At 39.0% G+C, this 19,126-nt stretch overlaps 1 protein-coding gene across 1 annotated transcript in view; it reads left to right on the top strand.

Moving 5' to 3' along the window:
- The window catches only part of Hprt1 (hypoxanthine phosphoribosyltransferase 1), a 34,997-nt gene extending 20,351 nt beyond the window's left edge, over positions 1 to 14,646 (top strand). Inside the window, exons 5-9 of the mRNA XM_055618083.1 lie at positions 3,145 to 3,162; positions 8,630 to 8,712; positions 13,199 to 13,245; positions 13,409 to 13,485; positions 14,018 to 14,646. Coding sequence (XP_055474058.1) covers positions 3,145 to 3,162; positions 8,630 to 8,712; positions 13,199 to 13,245; positions 13,409 to 13,485; positions 14,018 to 14,065 — 273 coding nt within the window. The 3' untranslated portion in view covers positions 14,066 to 14,646. The remainder of the gene's footprint in view (positions 1 to 3,144; positions 3,163 to 8,629; positions 8,713 to 13,198; positions 13,246 to 13,408; positions 13,486 to 14,017) is intronic.
- The last annotated feature ends 4,480 nt before the right edge of the window (positions 14,647 to 19,126 follow it).

Here is a 19,126-nt window from a genome sequence, read left to right on the forward strand (position 1 = left end):
CTTGCAGAGAGTGTGCCATATGTAAATGTAATAATCTGGTAAATTTCACAGTAATCTGGTGTAGGGAGTTATATTTCCATTTTACAGATCAGGAAATTAAGGCGTACACTTAAAATTTCAAAAACTGCATGGGATTATGAGATGAAAACTGCCTCACAGTCTCCAAGTCACACAACACAAGTAGAAGAGCTTGAATGCAGACACCAAAGCTCTTTCTTTCCTCTAGCTTTTAGATTTTAGTGCTCACTAGTCACTTCACTGAACATCTGTAGGGGAACCTTAACCTAAAACACTTGTGAAATCCTATAATTCTCTATTGGGGCCATGCCAAATTAACGTTGCCTTGAGCAGTGTTTAGAAACTAAAGAGGAGAACTTGTCATGTGTTGGTTCTTTCCCCTGCTGTCCATTTAGTGTACACCTGCCAGACCTCCTTCCCTTTCAGCACACTTTGTCCATATTTAGAAGCTATTTGAAACCTGCACTTCTATAATCAGTTTTCGGTGCTGGCAGGTGCCTAGCCTTCAAATCCTTCTGTGATTTAGTTTGACCTTGTCTTTTTCGCCTAATGGCTCTGTCCCACTACAGAGCTCTGTGACTGTAAACATATCTCTTCTTCTAAAATAACTTTATGACAGCCACAGTAGATTCCATTTATTATGGAAAAGAAATCAAGGAATAAAAATTAAGCAAAGTTAAATCTTGGTGATGAGATTATGGATTATTTGAAACGTTTTTATTTTTTTCTTTGGAAATGTATCTAAAGTGTGTGCAAGTCACAGATATATGCCAACATTTTCCCATTAATGCTTAAGAACACAGGCTTTGGATCCAAAGTCCACTTTTATTCTAATCCTTCTTCCTTTTTTCTATGTTTACTACTTTTAGGTAAGTCATTTTGATGCCTGAGCCTCATTGTTTTAATTATTAAGTAGACATGTAGCTAGCTGACATAAAATAAATTCTCAGCAGTAGCAATTCTCAGTCTCTGTATTAGAACAGTACAGTTTTGTACTGTTCAAACATTTAATCTTTCTGGGCTTTATTGATTTGAATAAGGTATCTTATACTAAATAAAATCTAGTGATGGGCCAGCAAGATGGCTTGATGTGGGAAGACACTTGCTACTAGCCTGATGACCTCTACATGTGAGTTGTGTTACAACGTCTCAACTGAAATGTAAAATAAATGTAAAGAATTAAAATGCATAATTAGATCTCAACCAAGGTCATTTAGTGTTAGGCACAAGTAATTCAGTCTCTGTCCCAGAAGCCCATGCTCCTTACCAATCTATAACTATTAGGTGACAGAACCACATATGAATGTGAACATATGAATGTCTTAGTCCTGTATCTATGTTTCTTACACTATACTAGTTATCATTTGAATAGATAAATTGCTTTTTTCCCTCAGTATATTAATGTATTTTCAGTTCACTTAGAATTTATATACGACCTCATAATAATAATAATAATAAAAACATAGTTGCTTTGTAGCTTAAGATTGTCCCAAATTTTTTTATATCTGTTTTCTTTCCTATGCATATCCTGAGATTTAAAGTGACCTTTTTTCCTGTCTATAGAACAGGCTTCAGTTGTGGGTTGCCTGGCAGAAGTTCTGAGCTAACCTTGCTTGATTCTATTCTTAGACCCATGCAGGATGATGAGATACTGCCTTCTATGATAAACTGCTTTGAAACATAGGCATATTAGAAGTTTTTCTTGATTATAATTTACTTTTAATGCATAAGCTGTGATCCTCCAAACTTTGGTTTTCATGCTCAGTTGCTAAGCAGTTTTCAAGGACTTACCACAGCATATGTATTTCTACATTATATATGAATTTTGGTAGTAATTTATCTCATAAAGTACTTAAAACTATAGGTTAAACAAGATGGAGTATGTCTTTCATTACTTTTCTTTTACTGTGAATATACATCATGACCAAAGTAACTTAGGAAAGGATGCATTTAATTGGGAATTTGCTCACAGTTTCATAGGGTGAGTCCATAGCCATCCGGGAGGGGAGCCTGGTGGCAGACAGCATGGCACCCGAGCAGTAGCTGGGAGCTTATATTTTATCTGCATGTTAGATGCAGAGAGTACTAGAGACGGAGCCTGTTGTGGACTTTTGAAGCTGCAGAGCCCACTCCCAGTGACACACCTCCAACAAGACCCACACCTACTAATCTTTCCCAAAACAGATCCACAAACTAGAGACCAGGCATTCCAATGTAACAGCCTATGAGGGCCATTCTCAAAATACCACAAGGTAGAAAAGAGTTTTGAATTTTCATGAAACTGAAATGGATTTTGATAACCACTAGCTTAAAATAAGAGAGATCTGATGTTAAGGTTGTTTGACAGAGTGCATTGAGAACTACATAGATAAACACTATAGAATAAATCTGTACAGTCAATATTGTGGGCATGTGAAATACTGCCTTGTTTCTCTTAACTAGTATAAATACAGGTGGGTGAGTGAGGAACCAGGCATGGTAAATCACAGCTGTAATCTTAGCTTTCAGCCGAATGAGACAGGAATGTTACCAGTTTAAGGACAGTGTTGGCTACATATGAGTTCTGGGCCAGCCTGGGCTACAGAGTAAAAGAAAAGAGTGGGTTGAAATGTGTTTAGGGTTTATGGTGGAAGGAAGTATTGGTATCTTTACTTAGTGCAATTTCCCAAACATGTGCACAACCATACTAGTTTTAGCTTATGAGAAAGTAAAACTTTAATTGCATTCTCTGTTATATTAAATACATGATTTTTGGAGGCATTTATACTGATTACATTTCATGGAATATTAGGGTCAAGATACATAAAGGGCCAGCTGGTTCAAGTTTATTGTTTTATATACGGGACACTGAGACCCAGAGAAATTTCAACAAATTGCTGAAGATCTTGTATAAAGGGTTAAAAGCTTTTTTATAAAAAAGCGAACATATAAATCAAATATTCTTTTTATGAAAGACTTAATATTAAGAACTTCTGATTTCTAATAGTCCACTTTTTCAAGCAGGATTCAGTATAATAAAGTACTTATAATAGTTTGGGTAGCTTCTTAAGAGTTTGTTATGATTTAACTGATTGGAAATGCAATCTCACTTTGTATACTAATTTTCATTTTTCTTTTTTCTTTTAGAATGTCTTGATTGTTGAAGTAAGTTCTGCATCAACTTTTAATATACTGTTTACAATTTTCTAATTAGTGTGTAACATAATAAAGGTAAGCCAGGGAGACTTGTGTTTTCTAACACTAAGAGAAGCCAGGGACAGTAGGTCATGCCTGGAATCCCAGACACTCGGGAGGTTCACGAATTCCATCTAGGTTAGCCTGGGTTACATAGTGAGTTCAAAGCCACAGAGAGTCCTTGTTTTAAAAACAAAACAAAAAGACACAAACAAAAAAATGTTTTTTCTAAGTGTTATATTTTGCTGCTCATGAAAAAAAGTTATATGCTTCCTCATTTGGTTTTGATATTTTTTCTTTTAAAACTAGCAGTGACTATGGAGGGGTGTGTCTGCATGTGTGTGTGATTTATTTAGTGTCTTAAATTTCATTTTATGGAATGTTATAAGGTTCCTAACATTTCATTTAAATAATATGAATATCAAATATTCTTTTTTTATTTTTTATTTTATTTTTCTTTATTAATTACACTTTACTCACTTTGTATCCCCCTCATGGTTCCTTCCCTCCTCCCATCCCAATCCCTCCCTTCCTCTACCCTCTGCATGCGTGCCCCTCCCCAAGTCCATTGATAGGGGAGGACTTCTTTTCCTTCCTTCTGATCCTAGTCAATTAGTTCTCATCAGGAGTGGCTGCCTTGTCCTCTTCTGTGGCCTGGTAATGCAGCTTCCTCCTCAAGGGGAGGTAATTAAAAGAGCAGGCCAATCAGTTCATTCATGTCAGAGACAGTCCCTGTTCCTATCACAATGGAACCCACTTGGATACTGAACTGCCATGGGCTACATCTGTGCAGGGGTCTTAGGTTATCACCATGCATAGTCCTTGGTTGGAATAGCAGTCTCAGGAAAGCCCTGTGCTCAGATTTTTTGGTTCTGTTGCTCTCCTTATGGAGTTCCTGTCCTATTCACATCTTACTGTTTCCCACTTCTTTCCTAAGATTCCCTGCACTCTGCCCAAAGGTTGCCCATAAGTCTCAGTATCTACATTGATAGTCTGCAGGGCAGAGCTTTTCAGAGGTCCTCTGTGTCAGGCTCCTGACTTATCCGCTCTTTTCTCCTTCTTCTGATGTCCAGCCTCTTTGCCTTTCTCAGTAGGAATTGAGCATTTTAGCAAGAGTCCTCCCTCTTGATTAGTTTCTTTAGGTGTACAGATTTTAGTAGGTTTATCCTATATTATATGTCCATATGAGTGAGTATATACCGTGTGCATCTCTCTGCTGCTGGGATAGCTCACTCAGGATGATCTTTTCCAGATTCCAACATTTACCTGCAAATTTCATGATTTCCTTGTTTTTTATTGCTGAGTAATATTCCATTGTGTAGATATACCACAATTTGTGCATCCATTCCACTGAGGGGCATCTGGGCTGTTTCCAGCTTCTGGCTATTACAAATAAGGCTGCTACAAACATGGTTGAGCAAATGTCCTTATTGTGTACTTGAGAATCTTTTGGATATATGCCTAGCAGTGGTATAGCTGGATCTTGAGGAAGCGCTATTCCTAGTTGTCTGAGAAAGTGCCAGATTGCTTTCCAGAGTGGTTGTACAAGTTTACATTCCCACCAGCAATGGAGGAGGGTTCCCCTTTCTCCACAACCTCTCCAGCATGTGTTGTCTCTTGAGTTTTTGATCTTGGCCATTCTGATGGGTGTAAGGTGAAATCTCAGGGTTGTTTTGATTTGCATTTCCCTGATGGCTAATGAGGTTGAGCATTTCTTTAAGTGTTTCTCTGCCATTCGAAATTCCTCTGCAGAGATTTCTCTGTTTAGCTCTGTATCCCATTTCAAATATTCTTATAAAGGAAAGAAAAAATAAAAAAAAAATACAGTCCATTTGTTATCACATCCTTGAGTACTTTGTATGTAATAACAATAATGTTTATCCAGGGCTCACTTTGTCAGCTACTACTGTAAATGATGGAGAATCAAGCACAGGGAGGGCAAACAGATTCCCAAGGTTACCAGGCAGTGAGTGGAGTAAAAACTCAAACCTTCACTATCTGTAGCTTATTGCTTTTCAGTGGGATCCCTTAAATCCAAAAGCATCAGCCAGGAGCCTACTGACTCAGAATCTTTGTGATGAAAATAAGCAAACCTTGAGCTGATTCTGATGCAGGCTAAGCTTGAAGAACTATTGTTTATCTAGAAGTTACTTTCTCATTAAGGCTTCTTTGGCTATCCTATATAAAATCTTCCATTTCCATGTCTCCAACTTCTTGTTCCTTTCAGTATTTTTTTTACTCACCATTGTTTAACAGCACACACATATGCCCACACTTATTTTTTTGTCTGTAGTCTTCCTATTTATTATGTGTCTGCTTTACTGAGCTATACATACCTATACAGCATATATTATGATCATCCTCCTATCTTGACTTTATTCTTCAGTTCTTCAGTATACATTTTCCAGTATGACTTCAGAATACATATCAGCCTCACTCTCCATCACCTTTCGTTTTCTCTATACTTTGCCCATTTCCCAGACCATCATTTTTCCATCATCATTTTCTGCCCCTAGTTGCTTATTTTGCTCTTATTTCCTTTCTGCTTTTTGTAATAGTACTTTTGTACATTGTTTTGTGTGCTTGAGTGTATAATCATGTGTGTGCAAGTATGCATGCCCATGCACAAGAACAGAGGCCAGGAGAGGATGCATGCCCTCCTTTTGTGCTGTCTATTCATTTGAGGCAGGGTCTCTCCCTGAACCTGGGGCTCACATTTTCTTCTATAGGCTGGAAGCCAGTAAACCCCAGCAATTCTCCTGCCTCTTGTCTTCTTAGACCTGGATTGCAGGTCGGAGCAAGATGCTGGTTTTTGTGAGTGCTGAGATACAAATCCAGGATTGGGAATTTAGTTCAGTGGTAGAGCACTGGCTAGGCGCAAGGCCCTGGTCCAATCCTCAGCTCTAAAAAAGAAACAAACAAACAAACAAAAAACAAGTTGAGATAAAAGTCCAGCTAGTATATTTAACCACTGAGCTACCTCTCCAGCCCTTATTATTTTTTAACAAAAGTGATTTTCTTTGTTTTTATGTGTGCTGCTAGGGATCAAACCCAGAGCATGCTAAACAGGTATTCTATCACTAGGCTTCACCCTCTGATTTTGTTTTGTTTTGTTTGTTTGTCTGTCTGTGTGTTTGTGTTTGAGAAAGAGGTAGATAAGTAGCCCAGGCTAGACTCTTTTTAAGACAGGGTTTCTCTGTGTAGCCTTGGCTGTCCTGGAACTCACTCTATAGACTGTCCTCGAACTCACAGATACCCACCTGCCCCAGCATCTGGAGTGCTGGGATTAATAGTATGCCCACCACTTCCCACCCCAGGCTAGACTCTTAACTTCATCCACCTTCGTATACCTCCTAAGTCAAGTGCTGGGATTACAGGCATCTACCATCATTCACCTCCCCTTCGCCCCCCCCTCCCTTTCTTATTCCATCTCTACTGCCCACCTTCCCATTCTTCCTCCTTCCTTTTTTCTTCAGCAGGAACTTGTTCGACTCAAGATAGCTTTTTTTCCCCCTTAGTGTAGATGTGGACCAGGATGACCTGCCTCTGCATGTCAGAGGCATCTGGTGGACCGAAATGTTTTCATTAAGTAACAATATAAAAACATTGTTTCTGGTCTGAAGAGATGGCGCAAAGGTTAAGAGCACTTTCTGTTCTTCTGAAGGTCCTGAGTTCAATTCTTAGCAAACACATGGTGGCTTACACCATCTATAATGAGATCTGGTGCCCTCTTCTGGCGTGCTGATGTACGTGGCGGCAGAACAATATACAGAATAAATCTTAAGAAACAAAACATTGTTTCTCTACAGAGAGATCCAATTCCTTTGGCCATCATTTCTTACTTCTTCTTTCCCATTCTCTGCTTTCTAAGATTTGCTTTTTGAGGACATACATAAATGGAATTACATAGTAACTGCGTTTTGTATTTGGCTTCTTTCACTTTTTTTTTTTTTTTTTTTTAAGATACGGTCTCACTATATGGCCCTAGCTGTCCTGGAACTTGCTATATAGACTAGGCTGGTCTTGAACCATGGCAGGTTTTATGTATGCACACCTCACAAATAAATACATGCAAATTTTAAAAAAGAGCACTCAGGATGAAAGCACCTTATAGTTCTTCTTTGTTTAATTGTCCAAATGAGGGACTGTTTTCTTTCTGATTAGCCTCGGGTGGCTATGAGCTACAAAGATCATCACTCATGTCTTGCTACTCAGACCTGTCACAACCTGACAGCTGACTTCTTCAAGACCAGCAGTAGAGTTCTCTCTCTAGCTACTGAAATTATTCTATATAAGGTATGGTCACAGATCCTGATCACCGCCCGGAGGTAGAAGTTCTTCCAGTGTGTACTCTAGAGGGCAGTAATTTTGGCGCCTGTCAACGTTCTCTCCTGTCACACCCTAGAATCTGCATTTTTCACAAGTTGCTATCGCTGATATTTCTTGTGGTCTGCACTGCTTTATGGATTTTTATTTCCTAATTATTTTTTATAGTGCTGGCGATCTCAGTCGCAGTGGATCTTACAAGGGTGTTTTACCACTGAAACAGTCATTTTATATAGTAAAACTTAGCAAATTGGATGCCTTTAAAGATAAAATGAAGCAACTGGGCGCCATGGCAAACACTTGTCATCCCAGCACTCTGGGAAGCAGAGGCAGGCGGATCTCTGAGTTCAAGGCCAGTCTGGTCTACAAGGTGAGTCCAGGACAGCCAAGGCTACACAGAGAAACCCTACCTCAAAAAACCAAATTAAATATATAAATAAAATGGAGTAGGATTTCTTAGGATATCAAGAGTTTGAGATAAAGAATCCTTATATTTAATTTACAAAGAAAAATGTAGTATGTCTTTTATAGACTTAAACATGGTAGTTTATGCCTGCAATCCCAACTGTTAGGAGTCTAAAGCAGGAGGATCTTGAGTTTAATGCCACCAACCTGAGCTACATAGCTAGACCCTGTGTGAAAAAAAACAACGAAAGATTGTGTATATGTATAATGCTTACATGTAAACAGTTCTTTTATTTTTCTGATTTTTTGAAACAATTTCTCTGTGTTTATCCTTGGCTGTCCTGGAATTCACTCTGTATACCAGGCTTTCCTCACAGAGATCCGCCTGCCTCTGCCTCCCAAGTGCTGGGATTAAAGGCATGTACCCCTACTGCCTGGGCATGTACACATTTCACTTCACTATTTTTGACCTTGCCAAACCTATGCAATCTAGTTCTGGGGACTGACATTTCTACTGCTTCCTGATAGCCAGACAGGTTACAAGTTTCAGCCTAACTCTGTGTTAATTGTGGTGAGATTTTGTGCATGTGCTGAAAAAATAATGTTGTACCATGAAATTACTGGGTTCTGGTGTTTTGTGTTTGTATGACTGATTTTAAAATTATGCTGGGTTTATTTACCATTAAATGTCTCCCTTTTTTTAAAGGATATAATTGACACTGGTAAAACAATGCAAACTTTGCTTTCCTTGGTCCAGAAGTACAGTCCCAAAATGGTTAAGGTTGCAAGGTATGTATGATATTTTAAAGTGGAATGTTTTCTTTAGTTTGAGCATTAAGTAATTGCTTTTTTGTAAGGAGAAATGCTTTCAGCTCTCACTTTATCTTTAAAGAAAAATGTAATATTAAATCTTAATCTTTTATAATTTTATTGTGTGTTAATGAAGTCCTTTATTATAATCAACTCCTCGTCTAATACAGTATGTACTTGGCCTTGGAGTCAGAACCACCTCAGACACTAAGCTCACTAGATGCTCAAGTCCTTCATAAAGAATGCTAGAGGGGCTGGTGAGATGTCTCAATGGATGAAGTCACCTGCTGCCAAGCCTGACAGCCTAACTTCAATTCCTGGGATCCATGTGGTGGAAGGAGAGAACTGACTCTCTGACCTCCATGTGTGTACCATGACACATGCTACCACCACACACACAAATAAATGTAATTAATTTTTTAATTTCAAGAGTGTTTGGACAGAACCTATGCATATTCTCATATATTTAATACCTATTACACTGTTAATGTCATGATTATGTTAATCATTTAGGAAAATATGTATATCTGTGGTATAGTTACTTAGAATATTTTTTTATTTATGTGTGTAGTGTGTGAGTTGTGTAGGTGCATACACACTCAAGTGCACAGATGCAAAGGCCAAACCAGGATTGAATATCTTCCTCTATTGTCATTTACTCAGTCTGAAACAGGGTCTCTGAGAACTGAGCTGTAAGCTCAAAGTTTTAGTTGTGTAGGCTGGTGGGTGGATTTTTGGAATCTATCTCCAACCCTAGTGCTGGGGTCACAAGCACATGTAGCCATGGACAGTTTTTTATGTCAATACTGGGAATCTTTTTTTGTTTCCCCTCAAAACAGGGTTTCCCTGTGTAGCCTCAGCTGTCCTGTACTCGCTTTGTAGACCAGGATGGCCTCGAACTCACAGAGATCCTCCTGTTTCGACTCCCCAAGTGCTGGGATCACAGGCTTGTGCCACCGCATCAGCCTCCAAATACTGAGAGTGTATATCTAACTTGTCCTTAGTAGCATGGCAGAGAATCCAGGGTCCTCTTGTGAAACTGAAACCAGTCATACCAAAGGTAGTAGCAAGTAGTGGGCCCTGAACATTTGCATCTCCTGGATTTGAGTGGTGAATAAGGCATCCTGTTTTGTGTTGTCATTGAAATTTTATGCTTGCTTGCTTCCTTTTTCTGAAGCAGTCTCACATCTTGCTATACCTGGATGTTTGGCTTCACTTTCTTTCATAGTTCTTCCTGTTTTTATCTTTAGTTTTATAGTTTGATCCTACAACAGTTCTTATCTATCTCTACCTTATAGTTGAGGATGCTGAAGCCTAAGAAATTGCCCATAGATACAGAGTTAATAAACTATAGAGAGAAGATGTGAACATGTGAATATAGAGAGTTGATGCTCCTGTGATTTTAAATTTGGTTTTATTGTTAAAAGCAATATCTTTTTAGTTTTGTTGCTGATGGTTTCTGCTTTGTTTTTACTTTATAATTTCATTTTTATTTTATTTTTGGTTTGGTTTGGTTTGAATTTTTTGAGACAGGTTTCTCTCTGTCCTGGACTTGCTTTGTAGACCAGGCTTGCCTCCAACTCACAGGGATTTGCCTGCCTCCCAAGGACTGGGATTACAGGTGTGTGCCACCGTCTTGACTTCATTTTTATTTTTAAAATCTTAAAATCTTTTATTCTTAAAATCTTGACTTACATGTGATTTGTGTGTGTGCGCGCGCGTGTGTAGACAAAAGGTCAACTCTTTTCCTGAATGATTAACTGGTTCTCAAATTTTTAATTACACTTATTTATTGTGCCCGGGATATGGGCATGTGGCACGTGCACTTTTGTAGGTCAGAGGACAGCCTGGGGGAGTTGGTTGTCTCTACCTTGTTTGTCCTGGTTCAGGTGGAACACAGGATGGCAGTGTTTGTAAAGTCTTTGAATCTCTATAATTTTAATAAGATACTACAGCAGTTCATCCTCATGGACTTTTCTGATAGATGGTACAAATATACCTCAGTGAGTTTCTGTCTTGCTGGAGGTGAGATGTGCTCAGGGAATACTTGAGTATGTACTTGTCCTACACAAGTGTGTTTGGTCTTTCCCAAATTAAACATGAAAAAGTTTTTATTTCATAGGAATGTAAGATAGTATGGCCACTCTAGAAAGCAGTTTCTTTTCTTTCTTTCTTTTTTTTTTTTTAAGACAGGATTTCTGTCTCAAAGTGAAAGAGATCAGCCTGCCTCTGCCTCCGAGAGTGCTGGGATTACAGCTGTGTGCTACCACACCCGGTTTACAAAGTAGTTTCTTTAAAAACTACACATTTCACTACCAAAAGGCCTCCGAAACTGTACTGAGTACTTATCCCTTAGAAGTGAAAATATATGTTGATGTACAAATCTGTATAAGTTGACAGCCAGGTATGGTAGTTCACCCCTGTGATCTCAGCGTTTGGAAAGTGGAGGCAGGATCACATTCATTGAATTTGAAACAAGCAGCCTGAGCTATATATAATGAGGACCTGTCTTATACCTCCCTACTCAAATCTGTATATGAATGTTCGCATCATTTATGGCAGGCCAGAATTAAAAGCAACGAAATTTGAACACAACTGCAGTACACCTATGCGATCAAATCAGCAATAAGTAGGAACAGCTGTCAATACGTCGCAGCTGAGATGAGTATTACAGGAACCATACCAATTATGGCACTTTCAGCGGTGTATAAAGCAGGTGTTTTGCCTTTTCTGTTTAAACCGTTTATCTGCCCCTGTTTTTGATATATGTAAAAATTCCCCATTTTTTCCCCCAAGGCTAGTAGGACACTGTCCCCAAGGTCAAAGTAATGAAACTATGATTCTACTTATATAGTCTTTGTTGAAATGACAAAATTATATAGATAAGAACAGATCAGGAGTTGCCAGGGCTTAAGAGAGTACAGGGTGGGAGCCTTGTATGAATCAATGTATCTTGATTGTGATAGTGATGAGATTAATCTATGTGTGATTAAATTGTCTGAACTGGACAGAGATGTAAATTTGGTGAAGTCTGCACAAGGTCACTTAGTTCACCAAGGCCCATGTTCGGGTTGTGACAATCTGCTGAAAAAAGACCCAAGAACCTCCTTTCTATGTGATTTTTTTTTTTCTTTTGTGACTTAGTGCGAAAATAAAAATTTTGAAAGCCATTGGTTTTTTTTTTCGGGGGGGGGGGGGAAGGTACTAGGGATTCAACTCAGGTTGTGTGAGAACACGACAAGCATTCAAATAATTACATTTAAATTTATATATAGTTATAATTATGTAATTCAACTACATTTGCAAAGTCATGATTTCTATAAATAACAGCAGTATAACTTTAAAAAATAAAACTGCCCAAAACTTATTTGTAGCAAGAGTCAAATAGTTGAAAATGTAGTTAACTAAAAAATGAAGTGGGGGGGGGATTCATCGGTAGAGTTCTTTCTTCCTTCCTCCTACCATCCCTTCCCATTCCCACCCCCTTCTTTCTCTCTTTCTCTTTCTGGTTTTTCAAGACAGGGTTTCTCTCATTCTGACTGTCCTGGAACTCCAGACCAGGCTGACCTCAAATTCATAGAGAATTCCCCATCCTCTTCCTCCCAAATGCTGTCATTAATGGTGCGTGCCACCACTGCCCAGCTTAGAGCACACTCTCCTCCTCCCCCCCAGACAGGATTTCTCCCTTGGCCTTGTAGACCTGGCTGGCCTCAAACTAACAGAGATCTGCTTGCCCCTGGTTCCCTGCATGCTGCGATTACAGAGTGTGCCATTGTTCCTGGGTACTAGAGTATGTTCTTAGCATCAACAAGGCTCTGGACCACAAAAAATTTTAAAAAAAAGGTTCTTTTAACACTACTGTTTTTTTTTTTTAGATTTATTATTTATACAACATTCTGCTTTTATACCAGATAGTACTATAGATGGTTATGAGCTACCATATGGTTGCTGGGAATTGAACTTACGACCTTTGGAAGAGCAGTGAGTGCTCTTAACCTCTGAGCCGAATCTCCAGCCCCCACACTACTCTTTGTAGCTTGAAGTTCCCATTTGTGAGCCAGTTATTAAAAGTCTTGATGAAAGCATTTTTTACCCACCTTCTTTACTAGTCTAAGGGTTGTTTACTAGTTAGGTTTACTAGTTAGATTTCTGCATCTAGATCCCTTATCTTTGCTTATTGGCACTCCCTAACCGAATGGTAGCAGCACTTCAATAGACATACAGGTAGTTAAAATTCTGCTCTCAGAAGCATCTTACGAGGTTCCAGGTGCTGATCAGTCAGGGGCCATTGACGTTCATGTGAACTCTGATTTAGTTCTCCATTTCAGTCTCCCTATGGATATGCTAAGTTGACCATATTCTAAATGCAGATAATACTACTTAAGATCATTGATGTTTTCTTTTGTAATGCTCTGTTGTCTTTCCGTATGTCACATGTAATTTTTTTTTTTTTTGTAATTAACAGCTTGCTGGTGAAAAGGACTCCTCGAAGTGTTGGATACAGGCCAGACTGTAAGTAGATGCCCTTTGGTCAATCATTAAAACTGAAAAAGCTAACTATGGAATGGCTTAGAGTTACTTTACAGAACATTTGTAAAGAAGGCACATTTGCAAGTATTAAATTTGAAAGTATGAGTTTCTCTACCTAAAGAATAAACTGATTCTTTGTTTACAGTTGTTGGATTTGAAATTCCAGACAAGTTTGTTGTTGGATATGCCCTTGACTATAATGAGTACTTCAGGGATTTGAATGTAAGTAATGCTTTTTCTTCTTCTTCTTCTTCTTCTTCTTTTTTTTTCTCACTCTCATTTTTCAAAAACCCACATAAAAATTTAGGAAAGGGAAGAATTGTTTTCTCCTTCCAGCACCTCATAATTTGACCAGACTGATGGTTCCCATTAGTCGCATAAAGCTGTAGTCAAGTACAGACGTCCTTAGAACTGGAACTTGGCCAGGCTAGGGTGACACTTTTTGCTGGCTGAAATAGTTGAACAGCTTTAATATACAGTAACTGTCTCATTGTTATTTCACATGATAAATATGGTCATAAGTAAAAAATAAACGGTTTTGTTTAAAATCTCATAATGGACTCTGCTTCAGATATCCGCCTCCCACTCTCTGGGGGCAGGAGTCCCTCGGGTGAGTTCATGAACATGGTCCAGGAGCAGTTAGGAACAGTTAGATAATGCTGTTAGTTATGGAAGCATTCTCTAAAGCATAGTTTTTAGTACATCTTTTTTAATCACTTACCCTGGCCACTAATGTGTTTCTTTTCTTTTATAGCATGTTTGTGTCATTAGTGAAAGTGGAAAAGCCAAATACAAAGCCTAAGACAAGAGTGCAAGTTGAATCTTCAAACACGAGGAGTCCCGTTGATGTTGCCAGTAAATAGCGAGCTTTCTAGTTCTGTGGCCATCTGCTTACTAAAGCTTTTTGCATGACCCTTCTGAGAATTTTATGTCTGTTTATTTTTAGAAATGTATGTTGCTGAGTTCCTGAACTTTTGATTTGCACTATGAGCCTATAGGCAGACTATCAGTTCCCTTCGGTAGGATTATTGCTTACCTTGTGAGTAAAACAAATCCCTTAAATTACCACTATTAAATAATAATACTGAGATTGTATCTGTAAGAAGCATTTAAAGAGAAGATATATTAGTTTTTTAATTGGTATTTTAATTTTTATATATTCAAGAGAGAATGATGTGAATGAATATTGTTAATTATGCCACCATGTGTCTAGAACAGTCTGAAGCACTCAGTTTCATGTCAGTAACAGTAATCTAAGAGGTTTTGCTCAGTGAAATAAACACATTTTAGCCGTGTTTGCTGTATTTTCCCACTTGAATTATTTCAGTGAATCTTTGTCAACAGTTTCTTTTAAATGCAAATCAATAAAAATATAAAATTTTATCACTTTTTAAATTCTTTAGTGTAAAAGTTCTTAAAACTAAGGGCTATCTCTTAAGGGAATGCTGCATGCCTATCATTTCTCTAGAAATTCACTTAGTACAGTTTTCCATTGATTACCTTTTCCTTAAGTTTTAGACCTAATTTAATTGTAGTCCTCACCAAGCATTGCAAGTAACCTGTATTGGGTTGAGCCAAGTGAGATGACTAGTTTTTGTAGGTAAAACAGTAACCCCCTAATAAGCACTATTGGCAGTATGAAGTGAATGCCATGTAATTTTCATTTGTATTCATTTTTTTCTATTTGCCCAACCCCCTGCTAGAATGTAAGTTCCATAGCAGGCAAAGCACTTTGTTTGTGACAAGGTCTCTCTTATTGAGTTTGAGCTGTCCTGGGACTATGTAGACCAGGCTGCCTTCTGAACTCACAGAGATCCATATGCCTCTACTTCCCTAGTGCTTGGATCAAAGGGGTGTGCCATCATGTCCAGGTGGCAAAAAAAACACTGATCTTTTTGACTTGCCTGCATCTAGGCAGGGCCTTCTTAGCCCATGCTGGCCTCAAATTCATGACGCCTCTGCCTCCCAAGGATGTGGAGGATGTGGATTATAGCTGACTTGCCATCTGTCTCATTCGCTAGTGTGCATTAGGTGAATTGATCAGTGCCCAGAAAATAGGAGCTCACATGATGGTTGTTGAATGAATAGGTAGCTAAGAGCTCTGGCCCTACACTGGGCTAGATTATCTGCTTACTTAGTAGTGATTGGGCATCCAATTACTTACCTTTAGAACCTGTTAGTGGCGGTGGTGTTGTCACTTTCTCTTTTTATATCTTTTGGAGGGGTGCACTCATGCCATAGAAGGTGTGTGGAGGTCAGAGGACAACTTTTTCAAATAGGTTCTCTTCTTCTATCTTGTAGGTGTCAGAACTTGAACTCAGGTCATCAGGTATGGCAGCAAGTTCCTTTACCTCCTGAACTATCTCACTAGCCCAGTCCTGTCTTCTCCATGGGCTATAGTAATAGTGCAGGTGAAACAGGACAATAAGCTGACACATAGCAAATGTTCCAGTAGCATTAGGTATTATTTGGAAAACAAATGAATTTTTCAAGTTCTCGCTAAACCATGACACAGCCCAGATTTTATTAACCCAGATCTGCCTGACATTTGCTGCAGTTTATCATGAAGAATTTTTAGTTTTTAGTATAATGTTTTAGCTGATTGCCTAACCCAGCCAGAAGTGTAGCTAACAGCTGGGAAAAAAAGCCTCTTTGCAGTTACATATATATATAATGCTAATAATTTTGTTGAGATCTCGCTGGGCCTAGCCTGGCCTTGAACTGAACTTTGTTGCTGAGAATGACCTTAGACTCTTAATCCTTCTGCCTCTGCCTCCCAGGTTCTGGAATTATACCCAATTTCTCCGAGTACTTTGTCCATGTTAGACACTGCTTCCTGAGTTATATTACCTCCTCCCTAATTATGTCATTTTTACAAACCAACTTTTTTTTGAGACAGGGTTTCTCTGTGTAGCTCTGGCTGTCCTCAACTCGCTTTGTAGACCAGGCTGGCCTCAAACTCAGAGATCTTCCTGCCAATGCCTCCCTGAGTGCTGGGATTACAGGCATGTGCCACTGTGCCTGGATTAAAAACCAACTCTCAACAGATCAAAAATAGTCAGTTTGTAAGACAGGGAATGGGAGTTTTTAAGAGGGAGCAGTCATTTTTGGGGTAATAGTCTAAGTTAGAGGAAGAATAAAATTTGAAAGAAGCTGTACTTTCCTGTGGCTATTTAGTATAGGAATGAATGCCCATAACTTACCTCAGTCCTCCAGGGTTTCATTTTCATTACAGTCCTGTAAAATGGATGCTAATAAAGACAAAACAAAATTATATTGAACTTGTTTAGAGAGATAGGAAAGCATATATCCATTTTAGGAATTGTAACTGGGGGTTTTATAGGGGGTGGAGGCAGAAGCCCTGTCCCAAGCAACCCTAACAAGCTAGAGTCAGCCACCCATCCCCAAAATGCACTTAAAAGACAAATCATTGTGAAAAGGAGAGTCAATGTTTCAGTGTTGAGAAGGATAAATAAAGGGGTCCGGTGACTCCAAGATAATCCTTCCAGAGGACCAGCATGAGGTTTAGAGCAACTGAGAAAGCTGGGGAAAGAATGTAAGAGAGGTATAATTAAGTAGTCCTGATCAAGGTATGATCTGGTTGATAATTGTCTCAGTTTTGGTTTTGCAAGATGAGCCCAAGAAACCCTTATCCCTCTTATCTTTTCTCCCTTGAGGGAGTCATCTTGGTTCCTCCAGGTATCTCTCTGCTGCAGGGTATGCCCTCATGGATAATTACTACCATCTGTCCTGCAAGAATCTCCTGTCCCATGATTCCTAGGTAACTCGAAGAAAGGTTAAGGATGACTTAACTCTGCCCTTTCAGCTGAAGTCAACAAAACAGAAAATGCAGGCAAAGATTCCAGGTTTTTATACTGTTTTTATTTACCTTGGTTTGGTCCAAGTAAAGAGTCAATGTGTTTTAACAGAAAAATCTAAGCGCTTGTTTCAGGAATGTTGATGTCTAAGGAAGTTGGTGGTTTGTTACATAAAAGCATTTGCAGTTCACCTTTACAGATGCTTAGAATCATATCTGTAAATATTGATAGGTCTTTATTTTAATTCCCTATGTAAATTTATAAATGTTAATTGTGCTACTATTAGGCTTATAAGTTTAACCAACTGGTGTCCTTCCCTGCATTTGAGATTCTAGAAACAGTATTATCTGTCCCATGTTGGAGAACACAAACTAGATTCATTCTAGTTAGAGAAACAGTAAACTATATATTTTTATTTCATTTATATTGTTTTATTTTTGCAACAGGGTTTCTTGTTGGCCAGACTGAGATTACTGGTGTGTACCTAGTACCACACCAGGCTTAAAAATTAAACTGAGAAATGAACCCAAGGCCTCATGCATGCTAGCCAGGTTTTCTACTGCTGAGCTACAGCAGCAGTAAGATAATCTGTGCTGTGAAAGAACTAAATTTGGTGTGCTGGCCATGAGAAGCAGGCCCTGTGATTAGGGAGGGTGATGATTGAAATGAAATGGAATAAATCTACCAGAGGGAAAATCTAGAGAAAGAGAAAACAGAAGAAACTGAGATGGTGACAAGCCATCAGAGTTGCTTAGGGGAAGAGTGGTAGAACCTAAGATTAAAAACAAAGGCCAGAGCCAGACCTTGAAAGTTAGGGAAAGAAGTATGAATTTTCTGCATTCCACAATGGAAAGGCCCTTGAGGCTTTTAAGCCAGAAATGAGATTTCATTTGCATTTTTAAGAGCACAAGCACCTCTAAGAGCCTTCTGAAAAGCAGGCTCCCGTGCTTCAGGAGTGATAGCAGCAATGGCAGCTAACCGCTGTTTACTGTATATAGTCAGATCCTATGCTAAGTGCTTTGTACACATTCTTTTCATTCACAGCACATTTCGCAGAGGGAAGGCCATCTCAGGTATTATATAGCCAAATTTGGCAAGTCTGCCATGGGAAACTGGCCATGATTGTTTGTCTGACTGTTGCACTAGTCTATGTCCTAATCTGCTTCCATCTTGGCCCAACTTTCTATATACCCTCTTTTCCCTCCATTCTTCCTTCTTCTCTCTCCCTCTCTCTCCCTTCCTCATTCCCCCCTCTCTCTTTCTCTCTATCTCTTGTAAAGCCCAGACTAAGACTAGCACAAGCACATTCCAAGATAAATAAATCTTAAAAAAAAAAAATGGAGCTCAGCAGTCAATTGCACTTGCTGCTGGTGCGAAGGACCTAGGTTCAGTTCCCATCAGCAACATGGTGATTTAAAGCCATCCATGATTCCATTTTTAGGAGATCAGTGTACTCTTCTGGCTTCTGTGGGCACCAGACATGCATGTGGCCCACAGACATATATGCAGGCAAAACACCCATAAAGATGTCTAAAAATAAAAACAAAGGAGTATACTCTTCTCATGAATCCCAGCACTGGAAAGGTAGAGATAGGAGGACCAGAAATTCAAAGTTATCCTCAGCTACATAGGGAGTCCCAGATTAGTCCCTGGCCTATGCAAGACCCTGTCTTGCGGAGACTGGAGAGATGGCTCAGTGGTTAAGAGCACTATCTGCTCTTCCAAAGGACCCAGGTTCAATTCCCAGCACCCACATGGCAACTCACGACTGTCTGTAGCCCCAATTTTAAGGGGTCTAACACCTTCACATTAATGCACATGAAATAAAATTAAATTATTTTAAAAAAGTGACCAAGCAAACAAAAACAAAATCCTTTAGTTGGAGCTAGAAGTGATGGTAAGTGCTGTTCATTTCAGTTACTTATGAGGCAAAGGCAGGAACATCACAACCCCAAAAGTTTGAAGCCAGCCTGGGCAATAAAGCAAGATTCCATCTGAAAGATAATTAAAAGAAAAGGTAAAAAAAATTCATAATGAGTTTCTGT

This window comes from Psammomys obesus, unplaced genomic scaffold (genome assembly GCF_907164565.1).
Source record: "Psammomys obesus unplaced genomic scaffold, mPsaObe1.curated_primary_1811, whole genome shotgun sequence".
NCBI classification, from domain to species: Eukaryota; Metazoa; Chordata; class Mammalia; order Rodentia; family Muridae; genus Psammomys; species Psammomys obesus.